Source organism: Colias eurytheme, chromosome 15, assembly GCF_061535395.1.
Source record: "Colias eurytheme isolate Ceu_HAF_F1 chromosome 15, ilColEury1 Martin Lab GWU primary, whole genome shotgun sequence".
NCBI lineage: Eukaryota > Metazoa > Arthropoda > Insecta > Lepidoptera > Pieridae > Colias > Colias eurytheme.
In genome coordinates this window covers 10,585,754-10,603,123 of record NC_142994.1, presented here as the reverse complement: position 1 = coordinate 10,603,123, position 17,370 = coordinate 10,585,754, and the positions used below count along the sequence as shown (strand labels likewise).

General features: G+C 32.1%; 1 protein-coding gene across 2 annotated transcripts in view; it reads left to right on the top strand.

Annotated features, from left to right (window-relative positions):
• The window catches only part of LOC149902563 (proton-coupled amino acid transporter-like protein pathetic), a 54,215-nt gene extending 37,605 nt beyond the window's left edge, over positions 1 to 16,610 (top strand). For both annotated transcript variants that reach the window (XM_090110500.1, XM_090110499.1), the window contains exons 7-9: positions 4,183 to 4,395; positions 11,822 to 11,991; positions 16,105 to 16,610. In XM_090110500.1, the coding sequence (XP_089966626.1) occupies positions 4,183 to 4,395; positions 11,822 to 11,991; positions 16,105 to 16,346 (625 nt within the window). In that variant the 3' untranslated portion in view covers positions 16,347 to 16,610. The remainder of the gene's footprint in view (positions 1 to 4,182; positions 4,396 to 11,821; positions 11,992 to 16,104) is intronic.
• The last annotated feature ends 760 nt before the right edge of the window (positions 16,611 to 17,370 follow it).

Genomic DNA, 17,370 nt, shown 5'->3' with positions numbered 1-17,370 from the left:
ATTAAACCCCTCACAATAATTATTGTTGACACGTGTAATATTTAATAATAAGGAATATTTTTATGTACTTTAAATTGTTAAATAGAGGAAGAAACGAAATAATACTAAAATGCAATATCTTTCCCAGCCTTTTAGTTTGAAAGAAAATAATAACCTAGAAGATTCTAAAAATAGCTTCAAATCTCCTTTAAAGATTTGAAACGAAAATAGTACTTTGAAATGGTTGTTTTTATTAAGAAATCGACATAATAATATGATAGTCAAACCTTGGTCCAAACTGAATAACTGCTGAATTTGACATGTATTAACATAAAAAATAAAAGCTAGTGAAGTTTTTCGTCCATTCGAATATATTTTCAGTTTTCACATCTTGCTCTAATATCATATTAGGCGCGGGTCAAACACAAGCGGCGCGGGCGCGGGCGTGCCATAAGCGCACCTCTTGAATCTGTTTTGCACCACGTCCTTCTTATACATTTTGTATGAAAGAATTTTGGAAAGGCGACGAGGCGGCACGCCACGGTTGCACCGCGGGCGTACCGCAGGCGTACCGCAGGCGCGCTTCCCCCATCGCATCCAAATAGAGGTCAATTCACGGTCATACACAATCAAAAACAAATCGGGTGGTAGGAGACGGTAGCCTGTCAGTCAAAAATGTGTTCTCTCTGTGTGGAATTATATAGAGCTGCTATTACATACCCTTCTTCGTTTTGTTTTTAAAGGTGAATTGAATTAATCGATGAAATGATTTACACAGGTGATGGCAGTAGGGAAAGTGAAAATGAAGAAGAGCATAATGAAAAATTCCCATGTATTTACAATGTCAGAAATAAAGATAATCCTGATTTTGATTGTGTTTTTTATTTATTTGTAATTGTAATAATATTGTGGAATGATCAGTACTGTAAGTAAATACTTTTGAACTGAGATTTTAATGATAAGATTTATATGGTTTAAATGTAAACCTGTGTTTGAAAACCATATTTTATCTATACTAATATTATAAAGAGGAAAGGTTTGTATGTATGTATGTATGTATGTATGTATGTATGTATGTATGTATGGTTTTCACGCATAAACTAGGTACTGGACCGATTTTGATGAAATTTGACTTTAGACCCTGAGAAAGAACATAGGCTACCTTTTATTGCGAAATATGTACCACGGGCGAAGCCGGGGCGGACCGCTAGTACAATATAAATTTTGTGTTATTTTAACCTTCTTTTCTTCCATCATTACACCAGTACTACTTTAAAATTACTTTAAAAGTAGATACTATAAAATTTTCCAAGTAAATTCCAACATTTCCAACAAAGACATATTTGCAATCGTGGGGTTATCCTCGCTATTTACTTACAAGGAATTATCAAAACAAAATCGTTACTTTCAAATTAATGTTAATCTCTTTTAGCACAAAAAACATAATTTTACTAAATTATGCATGAAGAAAATGCATTTAACCACTCTATATAAATATCATTTTCGGACGCCAACAGCGCGCCCGATGCGCGCCGGCAGCGCGCCCGAGGCGCGCCGGCAGCGCGCCCGAGGCGCGCCGGCAGCGCGCCCGCGGCGCGCCGGCAGTGCGCCCGCGGTGCGCCCGATGCGCGCCGCGCCGCTTGTATATGTCCCGCGCCTTAGAATAATTTTCAGTATTTTACGATTGTTTTTGACAGATAACACACCTTTTTGACAGATAGAAAACTATATTATGCTTATTGTATAAATAATAGGTAGAAATCAAGTAGAAATTATATTCCCTATATGAATTTTGAACTAAGATAAATTCTTATAAATATTGTATTGTAAGTACAAACGCGTCTTGCGTACTATTCTACTTTTTCACTACAAATAATATTTTGAGAAAAATATGATTTATTCTTCTATTCTACAGACTGCGTCTTACTCTTTCTGTCATAATTTTAGCTTTATCGAATATCAAATAGACAATATTTCTCACAAACTCTGTCTAAGAACTCAGAACATTCACCTTCCCAATGTCTTTAAACTACGTTAAAAATAAAAAAAAAGACGTGTGGCACTCGGGGACTGCCGCGGTAAAGCTATTGCATAGAATGCCTTCAAGCCACACCTCCGCGCCCGTCGGAGTGGGGAGCGTGAGGTTTTTTCGTTACGGAATTTCTCGATTCGGTCCCCGCGCTCAAGGCCCGCGATAGAAGCTATGCAATAGCTTAATAAAATAACACGATTGGAATATTTTAACGTACTTCGTATTTATAAAATCATATTAAATCGAAGGAAGAATAAATTTACATCCAAACCGAAACAGTAAGTCAACCAAATAAATCTAATTTAACCAAAGACGAAGCCAAAGACAAAGATAATTTAATTTCAGCAGTATTATATAGATTCCTTGGAAAATGAAATAAAAGACGTTTTGAATTGAAATTTGCCGGTTTTTGGCTTGAAATGGTTATAAATTCTGTTGACAAAATAAGTTCAAACTAAATACATAATAATAAATAGGGTATTCATAAACCTAAAACGAACCTGTAAAAATTTTAGCATAATAATATAATGAATCGCACATCTTAGTTCTAACTTAATCGTAGATAATATTATTTCCATACACTAGGTAGGTACTACTATACTTCCAAATAAGCTTCCTATTATGTCCTAAAATGTATTAATATTACTATCAAACACTACATCTCCAATGTAAGATACCTCTTGATTTCACTCTGACTATACGACAGATTTTACTAGTTTCCTATAGTCATTGTAGCCAGCTCGTTTAGCCTATAGCAGCGTTTCCCAACCTGGGGCCCGCGGGTATATCCAAATCAAGAAAATTACGAAAGCCTGGAGTAATCTGTCAAGTGATGGGTGGCTAAGCTATTTCATACAAAAACACTCCAAGAAATCAATTAATTCTTAAAATCATATAGAAATTAGGTTTTTTGCGGGTCCACGAATTATTATAAGGTCAGCGGATCATGGTAAGGTGGCGTGGTAAGAGGTCCGCCTTTGGAAAATGTTGGGAAAGGCTGGCCTATAGCATCGTGTTTACAAACAAGGTAGCAGTTGCTACGCGTGTAGTGCTACGTGTGTAGTAATTAGCTTGTTGTTTGTATGAACTACGGGAGGAAATTGGTTCCGTACAATGTTCGGGATGGGAAATAGAAGGATTTAATACTCAGGCTTGTCCGGGATATACGAAACATTCTGTTAATCTGTACCTTGTTTATGGTAGAATTTTAACTTAGCTTGATTTATTTATTACTTTTACTTTTACCACGGTATTACCAGGTGTAATAATAATTATACACCTTAGGTGTTAGTCTGGTACATAAGCTACATCACTGCTAGGTGTAATCAAAATCTGTTCAATAGTTTTCGCATGGAAGAAGAAATATAATACATCCATACAATTTTATAAACTTTTGCATTAAAAAGTAGAATATTTCCCATACATTAATGAATAATATTGTCTTTAGTTTTACTTAATTACTGTTTCTGGATGTTATGTTAATTTGTTTTAAACAAACAACTCCCCCATAATTTTCGTGTTTTGTGTCGGCGTCTAATTAAATTTTGTATTGTACGTAAACATTTATAATAATAAATGCATGCAAGTTTATGATTGATGATGCTACCAGAGTATATAACTATCTACTGATCATCCCTTATTGTTACTAAATACAAATAGTATTGTATTATTTTCTATGTGATAAATATTTAAAAATAATACGTACCTAAATAGAATAATTAATAAGTTATGTATGTATTATAAAAACCGATAACAAAGTTTAAATAAAAAAAATATCTTTCATGTTGACCTCAACAAAAAAGGCCGTGTTCCAGCGTTACAATATTGTATTCACTGTAAAGTGTTTCGTATTGGTTGAGATGGTTGTTAATCATCTCAATAGATGGCGCACGGTGTGTCCCTTAGACACAAAACTGAAAGAATAAAAAATATTACATAATAAATAATAATAAATAAATAAAATGTAGGTTCTTAATGTCTACAATTTGACACTATTAAAATTAAATAAACATTATTACAGCTACGTACAAGATATTTCTACTCTATTAAAGATAATTCATTTGCTCTACATTTTAGCAAATAAATGTCTATAAATATTTAAAGGCTACTCATAAATCTGACACATAAAATTAACCTTCCTACCTATAACTTACAGTTCACTTCCCTTCCAGCACAGCAATATTCGCAATGGAGGGAATCAACGTAGTGATGCCAGTTGAGAACGAAATGGCCAAACCAGAACACTTCCTGGGTTGTCCTGGCGTGTTGAACATCACTATGGTTCTGGTAGCGGCGTTGTATGGCGTCGTGGGACTCTTTGGTTACATCAAGTATGGGGAGGAAGTCCTGGGAAGTATTACATTGAATCTTCCACAGGATGACATGTAAGTTAAATGGTATAGCATGAGTAATTGTATATTATTTAATCTGTGCCATGTTGTTTTTTTCTGTTAGATTCAGGGACGGCAATAAGCATTTAATTAATTCAAATGATGTAACGACTTGCATTCGTTATATTTAATGTACAACAGAAGTAAGTATAAAATAGATAATCTTGGGAAAATCCACTAGAATTACATAGTAGGTATTTTATTTAAATGCCACCATAAGAGCATCCAATTAGTTAGCTAGTATGAAAACACTGTTTATATCCTTAATAATTACATTTCAAAAAACAGTACAAAATTCCATTGTGCACTAACAGAACAAATTCTTTTAGAAATTATTAAAACACGGCTTCATTGCTTTGTACAACAATAATTGTACATGTATGTATGGATAACTTTGTTAGCTTCAGTTTTCTAAAGAATTAAAATAATATAAAGATATTCAAGACAGCATTTCAAGTTTGTTGACACTATCGTATTAAAAACGATCATCCTTTCATAAACTTTTCATGATTTATAAGTCTGCAAGTTTGCAAATGGCCCGTCATATTAAGTTCTTAGACCAATATCGTATTAAAATGTAAATCTCTATATTATTTCGTTATAATTCCGTTAGCAACGCGATATAAAGATACTTTTATTAATTTGTTTCCATTCCAACCAAATTCCAACTAATGGAAATCACCACATAATGACGTTTTGTATTCAAATAGGTTTTAGTTCTTTGATTAAAAACCTTGGCAGAACATTGTATGTTCGATGGTATGAAACTTATTACTTTTTCTTTACCATTATATATTTTTTGTCAAAGTCATGAATAAAATTACTTTATTTATTCATATTATTAGTAGAGTGCCGTAAGGCATAAAAATGGTCAAACCTCGGAACCCAGGGCCAGTCAATGAATCTGTATATCAAGTATGAGACTGCATTATTAAAACCTCAAATAAAAAAGTTAAAAAAAAAAATTGACCGATCTCGATTTACAACAATTTTTAACAACAATTTACTGAAAAATGAGAGGCGGAAGGGGGAAAAAGTGTTTATAGTGAAAAATTTAATTTTATTTGTAATAAATTATATGTGCAGAGTAACTTCAATGTTAATTTATTAGATTATCGTAAAAATAAGTTACAAAAAAAATTTATCATTAACTATACACATTGTTACATCATTGTACATTATTGTCGTCGTCGTCGATCTCGTTGATATAGATTGTAGGTGAAGGATTAGTGCAGCTGTCACCATTGCCTTCTAAGCAAGCTGCAGGGCAGTTTAATCCACTTTTCCTGCACCTACAAGATGCTCCACATCCTGTTTTGCACGAGCAAAAAATAATTTTTAATAAACATTCTGGAGCTGGTCGTTGCGTCATTGTTTGCGGTGTAAATAAGCTGAATTTTTTTCTCCCTCTGAGTCTGTTTTAGCGTTGTTTTTAAACACATGTAACAATCCGCGTGATATTTAGCTTCCTGAGCTACTAAATCTAACACGCCCACATTCTTTTATGAATATTGCGACAATATTCACTTTTGTCTTCACATATCAAACTTACAATACTTTTCTTTAAATCAGTACTAGTGACGTAGCTGATTTGTTGTCTTGACGACTTGGACTTCCTCCTTTCCTTCATTTCATCCGCTTCTTTTTCACAAAAGAAGCACCTAGTTTTCCAATCAAAATCAATTGAAGTAGCTGTTCAAAGCTTTTTTTTAGGTGGAGAGCATGCAGATGTGGTGTTCTTTTTTTTAAATAAGAATTAATGCATCCTTTATTAATATATTTTTGTCTGCATACCGAATGCACGTAGACAAAGTCGCGAGTATTAATATACTGAGAAAGTCCATCCCCTCTTTCCGCAGATGCAGCTTTTAATGATGATATGCCTACTAGTGACTTTTATAATATCTCCTAGTTCAGAGCTTAATTCAGAACTAGATTCGATTTTATCACAAATGAGGCAATCATTGCTTGTATCTACTATCAATACTGGATGGTTCACCCATTGCGACACGTGCGGCTGCAACAACAAATATTAGTATCTAATATTAATAACTAACTTTTACATAATTAATGATTTATATTATTAAATTCTACTATTATATTCTAACTTTTAACATCGATTTATTACAAAATATTCATAACTGTTTTCAAAAGCATGTAATATAAATGAAAAACAAATACTTACAATTTATGCCACTATTTTCAAAGTTTTTAAAACTCAGTAATGTTCAGTAATTAACTTTTATCACACTCACTGCACAATAATATAAACATTAATTTTTAATAAACAAAAATCTGAAATAAATATTTTTCGGAACGAAAACAACAGCTCCTGTGAGAGCCCGCCATGAACAATACCGAACAGCTGCTGTTATCCCCTCTATTCTCCAACCCGACCCTCATCGGTATATCTGCAGTCCCTAAAGATCCAAGATCAAGTTTTCAAGTTTGTAATAGTTGTTCTTTTTAAAATATGACTTTTGACTAATATAAATCAATGAAAACTCAAAAAATTAATAATTGTTTATACTTAATAATTATTAAAAAATTGAGAGCGCGAAAAAAATTGTTTTTAACATTTTTCTATACACTATTAAAAACATATTTTCAAGGTTTATATTAAGATTCATTGACTGGCCCTGGATTCCGAGGTATAAACCTTACGGCGCTCCACTATATAGACAATACACCCAGTACACACCTACTGCAAATTTTGTTACCTAAATTACAACTAAACTTACATTCAAAATTGTTAAAGCTACAAAATTTTATGAACTCTTGACGCTACATCCTATGAGAGCGGTAAAAGTACTAAGAACCATCTCGTCACACACTAAGTTTAAATATGAATAGGATTATGCATAGTATTTTCTTGTGTGTTGATTATGACTATCTGTGATATATAATAAATCGCTTTAAAAAATCCGTCATAAGTTTTAATATCTGAATAGAATTATGTTTGTTGAATTTAAGAAATTTCAATAAAAAAGCACTCAATTAAAATTTAAATATGTTCATACCATTTCGGATTCAAAAAAACATTTTATATCACATTTAAACATGACTGGCAATACATCAGCCGTGTAAGCCTGTATCAAGAAGCTTATATCTAATACACTGGAGATTTCAGTATGAACATTAACTTGTAACAAGAAAATATGACCTTGAATGACGCCTGTATGTTTTTTATCCCTTTCACACCTAACTTGGCAAGTGGGTGTGAAAGGGATAAAAAAAATAAAGGCGTCATTCAAGGCCATATTTTCTTGTTACAAGTTAATGTTCATACTGAAATCTCCAGTGTATTAGATATAAGCTTCTTGGCCTGTATCAAATAATTGACAAGATAAATCTTCAGTCACATTCTTCAGTGATATTTAAATCTCTTTTCGGTTAATGAAATACCCCAGAGTGGACCTGACAGACTGTCGAAACCCTTGTTAAATCCTCCAAAGATTTCGTAATGCAGTTGAGAATATATTTCTAAGTTTTGTTTTAAATTTGTACCATTGAGGATTCCTTTATTCCTTTAAATGAGCGATTACTGTCTACCAAATGGGAACTTTTAATGAGCATTCATTGGAACAAAAATTTAAGTATTCAAAATTGGCAATTTTACATTTTAGTGGGCAGTAGATATTTACTACAAAAAGCTCGTAGGTAGATTGTTAGTTACTAATTTAATAAGTCGTCGTGTATGCCGCAAAAGAACGAATCACAACTTGCAAACATCAATCCTAATTGCGTTTAATTTTTCTGATTTTTATAAACGTTAAGAGGATTATTTCCCTACTGTTCACACCTTATTAAATGGTAAAATCAGAAATAATTTCCCATTTCCAACCCTTCAAACTTTCAGCATCCTGTCGTATTTTCTTTGAGGTGTTTCTTTGAACTTACGAACTACTTGCGAACCGAAAGCAAGTTATTTTCAGCAAGCAATTTAAATTGAGGAAAATAATTTGTTGCGAAATACATTTTGCAAGACGTTGTGCAATTATTATGATAATTAATATAGATTGACATAGAATTTGGACCTCAAACTTCAACCTTATAATATATAAGTATTTTAAAAGACTAAGAAGAAATGTACCTTATTGAAAACTTTCACCACGAGTACAAAGTCATAAGAATCAGCTATTTTTACATGAATGAAGCTTCTTATGAATAAGAAAGTACGCTGTTACGAGGAAATGTTAAAAGAATATTACATTACTCGAGTACATTACAGTTAGTAACAGGCTGAAAAGTTATAGTGTCATTTTCATATTTCAATATTTTAACGTGTGTTTACGATAATTTGAATTATTACTCACTTTTCTTCTGAATTTTTAACAACTCTTGTTAGCTTTGTAAATATTTGTTGTTACAATACATTAAATATATCTCACATTTATATGACCGTAGATGGCCTTTGAACGCTACCTACTAGAATAAATAATAGACCATTGAACGTTCAAACAATTTTCATTGTTACGTTCCAAACACAAACACAGAATTCGCTTACGTTCAACTACATACAAATTTGGACGAATATTCCAGAATCAAATAAAGATGAAATTTCATAACCACCATAATTGTTTTATTAAAAATAAAATTGACGGAGCGAAAGCTAAGCGGTATCGTTAAGGGCCCAGCGGTTACATCACTTTTACGCGCTATTTTATTGGCGCCTTAATATTTTAAACGTTCCATAAATGTCTATCGTAAAATATTTGAAATTGTTTGATTTAAAAATGAATTATCTTGGAAAAATGATGAAGGAACGAAATAACGTAATTAAAAATCGTGTGAAACATATTTATTTAGCGTTTATAAAATTAATTCTTATTTTCTATACAAAAAAAATATTAACCGGGTAATTTTGTATACATCTTATTGTTAATTTCCAAGTTGTTTAATAAAAAAAGTCTTTAACAGCCGCTGTTAATGGCTAATGGCCTCGAGGAACACTAATTACTACAAAGGTTTAGCAGGCTGTGTCGAACAGGGATAAGAAAAAGTTATTTTATTACAAGGAATAAAGGGACTACGCCTGATTTCGTACGTATGAAGATACTTCATAAAATTGTTACAATTTCCTTCATGTGTCGTAAAATCCTGCTTGAAATAGACGTATGTTAGGAATGCCGCTTATTGAAACATGTTTTAGTACCGCAGATTTTCTTGTATTCTAAAGAACCAAACATATTATGTTCATGATTTTTGGTTCTATACCTACTGTAATAGAAAAATAGCATTTTAACAAAAAAAAAAAGACGTGTGGCACTCGGGGACTGCCGCGGTAAAGCTATTGCATGCTATGCCTTCAAGCCACACCTCCGCGCCCGTCGGTGCGGGGAGCGTGAGGTTTTTCGTTACGCAATTTCTGGATTCGGTCCCCGCGCTCAAGGCCCGCGATAGAAGCTATGCAATAGCTTAATAATGAAATGTATATAAATAGAAATAAAATAGTAATACATACCGTTTAGTACGACGTACCTACTACGTACTAGGTAGTCTTAGAAAATAATTAATCATTGTTCAAAATTCATCATAATATTACACCAAGTTTATAGGTACTTTAAAAATCAATCTTTATCACACAGCCATAATCATAATGGTATTTCCTCTTATGAAAACTACTGATATAATATCTATATAAACACAAAAGAGGAAAAAACAACGCAAGTTCGCATCCCTACGATGTCCAAGTTGCCTAATAAGAACTTTGTTCTGAAACATATAAAAACAAAATGCGTCATGTAATGGCCATTTCATTCCCATTATGTAAGCAATAGCTGTATTTATCTGAATTTTTATATCAGTGTAAGTGAAACATTTCCCCGTTAGCAAAGTGGGGAAATGTATTTTTTGGTAATTCATTATTATTACTAGATACTTAGTCATTTTTAAGTTAAGTATTAGTGAAGCCTATCCTCTTTAATTAAGGACTGGGAAAACTCTTATCAGAAATTAGTTTTTTTTACTCAAGAGTTCACAGCCTTTGGACTAGATAGACTTTAATGTAACAAAAACTGTTACCTTTCTTTTTAGATTATGGAAATTATCAAAATTCCAATTCTTTGAAACTCGAGACTAACACCCTTTTTATACGGTCCGGTTGACGTTCTTATAAAAACCGAACTAAAAGCTTCGTCATATTTTTCGGGCTATCCAAATACTGAAATGTGTGACAATCTGTGTAAAATGTGTTGAAGGACGTTCCCTTCATAAATATTCGACAATACCTAAGATGAAAATGCTTGAGATGGATCGAACCGGTCATTTAAGGTTCAAATATTAGAAAAGTGAAAGTTAGTTATGGATAAATAGATGATGTTTCTTTCATAGGAAACCTGCTAAAATCTGTATGAAACATCGTAGAATAGGCATATTCGAGATTGCATATAGGCAACTATTAATTCGATTCCAATGCGAGTGAAGCCAAAATATTACCAATAGAGTCTTGCAATCCTGTGTCTAAATTTCCTAAATCTTCATTTTAGAATACACACTAATTCTGTCCATTATTAACGTTAATACTCCCATAAGCAAAAGAATCATTAAGAAGGTAATTGCAGCAGAAATCAACACGTGGACCATAGAATCAAATTACATCCGTATATACGATAAGACAGGAAGAGAAATGCGAAACGTGAAGTGATAAAAATTCAAAAAATGTCGTCTTCTCTTCAATTTGAATAATCTTACGTGTCCTTGTAATTTTACGTATTAATTTGCTTTTATAATGTGCTTGAAATATTCACGGGTTAAACCGACAGGGGTATCCTCTTTCCTTTTTATACAACCGCACAAACAGTGTTTAATGTTTCAAAGGCTCTTTTATGTTTTTTAACGCTTATATTTCATTACATCTTATGGGTAACAATTTTTGTTAGACAATTATTATTTTGTCTGTACCTATATTTTAAGTGACAGTATGAATAGTTATTTTTTCACTATATAAATAGGTGTTAGATTCGTGACAGTAATAGAAATTTAATAATATAGTATAGCTAGCTGTATTTAGTTTTTTTTCTAGCAATATCTTTTAAATAATGAGCATCCAATTTTACTAATATACTAAAACTAGCTGTGCTCCGCGGTTTTACCCGCAGTCCAGATGGTCTTATATCAGCATCATTATAGCCCATTTGGGCTATCTAACACCGAAAGAATTTTTCAAATTGGACCAGTAGTTCCCGAGATTAGTGCATTTAAACAAACAAACAAACTCTTCAGCTTTATAATATTAGTAGTTTAGTTAGTATTAGTATAGATTTTCCATTTACCACCTGTTCGAAAGCAGTTTCTACAGATAAAAGCGGGCAAGAAACTCTGTAGTTGCTCTTTTCAAATAATAATTTATGCTACTTTGCTTATTTTATGCTACTAAGGAAAAGGACAATTATATAATACAAATTCTTCTTTTTTACAGATTGGCGCTATCTGCAAAGATTTTAGTCGCCGTGGCTGTGTTCTTCACATATTGCCTACAAATGTACGCACCCATGGACATCCTATGGACAAGGATAAGCAGCCGAATCAGCCAGAGTTATCATAACATCACCCAGATCCTACTTAGAACCCTGAGTGTCACTCTTACCGGTAAATGTCTAAGAATACTTGAAGAATAGAGCGTAATAGTTTACAAGTCAATAACTGCGTTAAAAACAACCGACTTCAAACTTGCACTTGCAACATTTACAAATACAGACAAAAATGCTCATAAAATAAAAACTACTGGGCCTATCCGAATAAAATTTTTATGGGACCAATTCGACACCATCCCGCATCGAACAAAAAAAGAATCACGTAAATCGGTTCAGAAACCACGGAGTAATCGGTGTACATACATAAAAAAAAAAAACATACCGGCCGAATTGATAACCTCCTCCTTTTTTTGAAGTCGGTTAAAAAGACTGGTAATTTCTGGTAAATATCGGGTAAAATATCGGGAATTAAAGAATAGCTTTGAAAGAGACTATATTTTGGAATGAAAGAACGAATAGAATTTACAGGTAGGTACATTCGCATGAAACAAAGTTTTGTATTAATTGTTTTGTTAATTATTGTTGTGGTAGAGTTGGTGGAATCAGGCTTATTAAACGTTTTCCAGCTTTTCTTAAACTTATGTTTATTAAAAAAACTCTAACCTTCACGAATTATAATCGTTTATGAAATAACCTATCCATCTCTAAGAAGCAAATACATGTACCTATTCCGATTTTATTATAAACGTTTTTCATGAATACCTATTTGTTGTGTGTCAACAACGTTAAAATACCCAACCTTCTACAATTCTATTCGTATTTCTACCACTTATTTCTCTTCACTTCAACTGAAGTGACAGGTCTACATAACAGGTACTATCGTAACGAATATCATTGAGCCAGTCTTCAATATCCTGTCTAGCGCGAGTCGACAGGTGTTCGAGTTAGGTACAGTTGTAAGATAATCGGTCTATCTTTGGTATTGAGTATTGACTTATCGAGGATCTAAGTTCTGGCAGAGTTTGTAGTACCTGCCAGTCCGTAACAGGGAATTAAATAACAGAGCAATAATAATTTGCATTGCATATTGATTTCTAATTATGTATTTCGGTTATTTCATTTTATACCGTAGTATTACATAATACATACTACAGTCTTAAAGATCTACATATATTTTAAGGGTTCCTAATTAAGTCACCAGGACTGGAACTCGGACGCAAAGGGCTCAGAAAACGGCCTGGAAAAAAGCGTCCAATTGTCCCAAAAAACACGTTTTAATTTCATTAAAAACCGGTTCTGCTAACAAGCCTGACTGATGATGATCATTTAACGACGGTCCAGTGACCGATTTAAAAACTGTGTTTTTAATTAAAAGTAGGTATAAATTACGTTAACAAATAATTTCGATTAATTTTGATTATATTATGAGATTCTGTTATCAGATAATTACTGTTTTATGACAGACGTTTAGGTGTAGGTACAAGAATAGTGTACAGGGTTTCCCAGTAATGGTGGATAGAGGGGGTGATAGAGGGGGGTAGTGTCACCTCCCCTCGTCTTCCTTCAAATTATTGATGTCCCATTTGAATCTATCCGAAACAAAAATGAATATAATATTTTCATTCATATATTACCGTCAATCTGTATAATCAGGTACCTATTCTTCACATTGCCTAGGCTATAGTGTAGTGTATAGTATTTGAGATAAATATCATTTCAATATTATCACACTGAATTTAACTAAAAGCCCATATGAATAATTCACAGTATTATTCATATTTAAACTGGCACTAAAACAAAATTATTAACGCAACCCATATATTCTCGTTGTATATGAACCTAATAATCATTCAACAAACAGTCTGTCCAAATATAATTTGCAATTTGCATTGAACCCGTATTTGTCGAATTACACTGCCCACTTTAATAGGCATACATTTTGTATCAATTATTCGTTATACGGTAACAATTACAACGATATAAAAGCTCAAAAAGCTCTCTTCTATATTTATTCATCTTTTTTGCATTGGGCCTTTTCCTTAAAATATAATAGCTACCCCTACGTTGCGAAACCTTTACACCGAACCAAGTCAACTTATAGTAGGTACATATTAGATATTATACCGTATTTATAAATTTCTAAAATTTTATCAAACACTTACCGTCTCAAGAACAACGAAACACTCCTGTTCTTCTGTAAATACCATGTTTACAGTTCACAAATTATGTATCACTTTTGCTATTTAACAGTAAAAATGTACACAAAGTAAAAAAAACCTTTTACAAACATAATATTTTGACAAATATATTCAGGATTTAAACACTTCTGAATGTGTCTGAAAACTGACCAGTGACGAAGAAAGTCAATAATATAATAATTGGGGTTAGTGTGTCGTCGTTGAAGACAAAGGAATATACCTGACAACTCTATTATATTTTTATACAGGTACCTTTCGGGAGAAAGGATTACGTCTAGGAACAAAGTATAAGGGACTGTTACAATGTACCTATTGGAGCTCTATTTTTGAAGGCTTTTACATAATTGGTTTCTTTCTAGAAACAATAATGAACCAAATAAATTAAGAATAATATTATTAGTTATTTATAAGATCCTTGCTTTTCTTAAAAAAAAACTTGAAAATCCAAACAATAAATAGGTAGGTAGATAATGATTATTTTACTAATTACCAGAATTTATACGTTTCATATAGGTACGTATATACCTACCTACATGGAATACTTAGGATTATTTTGATAGAGCTGTCATCGCTGCGCTCATAATTTAAATGGAAAAACCTTACCTTAATTTTTGATCCATTTTGATGTACAGTGAAAATGTAGACAGTAAATATCAAGTGGATAATACGTACTAGCTGACACTAACTTATTACGGTTTCTGGGAATTGCATTTGGACGTGTTACTGTAATGTTGTTATAGCTTTAGGCCAATAACACGAAATGCAATCAAATTGAACATCCCGGCTTATTGGTTTAACGATCGTCATATTGTCATAATATACCTAGTTACCATAATAGTGATGTTCAAAGCTACATAGTGTTATGTTTTTAATGATAATGCCACAGACTAATAATAATATACTACGTATACAAATAATGCTGATTAATAGTAGGTAGGAATAGTTACCGAAAGATATTTTAAACATGTAGCTAATTAACTAAGATTGATGAAAAATATTTTAGGTAGAGTTAAATAAATTAAAACTTAACTAAATATACCTACCTAATATTATATTCTGTAGGTAGTCTAATGAAAAAGCTATGCAAAAAATTAGTAGGTATCATGCAACTAATGAGGCCAACATCTGTTTGTATTAAATCCGACATACGACTAATTAGCAACAAGATTGTCTTTTGTTCGTTTTTTCTATTTCCCTTTTAATATAATTAATTGGACGAATTTCTTACTAAGTTCCGGGAGAGCTTTCATTTACTCGCGGAAATATAACAAATAATTATAAAAAGTTCTGAAATAAAAAAGGGTAGTTAATAATAACATAAAGTTTGGTAACTATATACAGAATATTGGAATCAATCATCAATATTGGAATTTGGGAGCTATGGTTTTATGCTATTGATAGGTATGTTGATAGTATTGAAACGTTTATTCAAACAAAGATCCCAACAGACGAATGAGAGCCCATAAAGTTAAAGGTAAATGACTTACCTACCTATAAAGCCTAAATGTCTGGGCTTATAAAACCTGGAATGAAGAGCTTACTTTGCAAGTAATCTGTCGTCTTTTAGGGTTCCGTACTGAAAGGGTAAAACGGTAATAATACCGACCCTTGCAGTACAGTATAAACTAGTCCTATCTATGGCTTCTTAATAAGGGTGCTTGGTGCAAGGTCTACTACCTAGTGAAGTACGATGATGTGTTGCGAGTAATGTGTTTTTAAAGAACCAATATTTACCTAGCCTCTGTCAGCACAGCTCTGGTGGAAGAGATACTATTGGTTCTTTAGGTACAAACACATTCCTTGCAAAAATTTCAGAAGCCTCAAACTTTCCTGCTTAAATATTTTTCAATCAGTTAAACACCTAGCGTATGTTATGTCTCTATTTTCGTTTTTTATATTAGTTACACTTTTATATTAGGGATATATTTTTAACCGACTTCAAAAAAAGGAGGAGGTTCTCAATTCGACCGTATATAATATATATATTTTTTATGTGTGTGATTACTATAACCCTTTCTATCTTGTTCCAGTGATCTTGGCGGTAGCAGTCCCCGACTTGGAGCTACTCATCGGCTTGGTTGGTGCCATATTTTTCTCGACCCTCGGGCTCCTCATACCCGTCGTGGTACAAACAGTATATAAATGGGATAAGGACCTCGGAAAGTTGTATTACATTCTATGGAAGAATAGTTTATTACTTCTGTGCTATTTGACTGTCCTTATATCGGGATGTTATTCAGCTATCTCACAGATTATAGTTAAGTTGAGTTGATTTTATATTAAGAATAAAAATAGACAAATTTTAAAGTAGAGAAGTACTATATTTTTAAGGCATCTTGTATAAATTAAAATAATATTTTAACAAAATTATAGTTACATGGGTTTAGATATACAATATAACAGATAACTATATACCTTTTTATAATTTATAAAGATACCTACCCACTATCAAGATATATCTGTGTTTAATTTCTGTAAGAATATTTTACTGTGTGTTTTCAACAAATATCAATTATTAAAAACATATTAAATAGCTCAAATCCCACCGTTGCATTCCTTTTTTATTTTAATTTAAGAAAAAGAATTGTGATGTACCTTTAAACCATTTATATGACTTATGTGTATAATAAATATATTTTTTTAACATGTGAATTTTTATTTTTCCTATACCTACCCTACATTACCCTGTTATAAAGATGTTAAAAATAAAAAGAATACAATGGACCCAAGTAGGTAAATATTATGAAAATAATCAGGTTTCCTTCTTTCTGTGACCATAGGCATTTAAACTTCGAGAAAGGGGCAAAAAGTATATAATACGTATAATAATGTTTTTGAAACAATTCCGTAGAGAATTGACAAGCGTCCGTTTTCTAAAATCGGTTACCAAGCGGGAATATGAAAATTAAACACAAAATTATAACATAAATGCACTTTATTCATGTTTTAGTAACAATCATTTTTATATGCAAATACTTATTTATATTCGGGACCTCTTAGTCAATAAAATTCAACGAAAACACCTTCACACAACTTAATAGAGATTCTTTAAAATATCTTACAATTATAAAATAATTTGTGCTCTGCTAATAAATATCTTAGAGTTTAAAAAATAAAGATCAATTTTATTTGGCAATATTTACCAAACATTTTGTAGTCTGCCTTAGTTACAATATAAACAACTAAACAGATTTTGTTTAAAATATAGCTGTTTACATAAATATAGATTTAAGTATATTGTATGCGTATTTATAATTTACCAAATGACATGCGAAATTTGTAAAAAGTTCAATGTT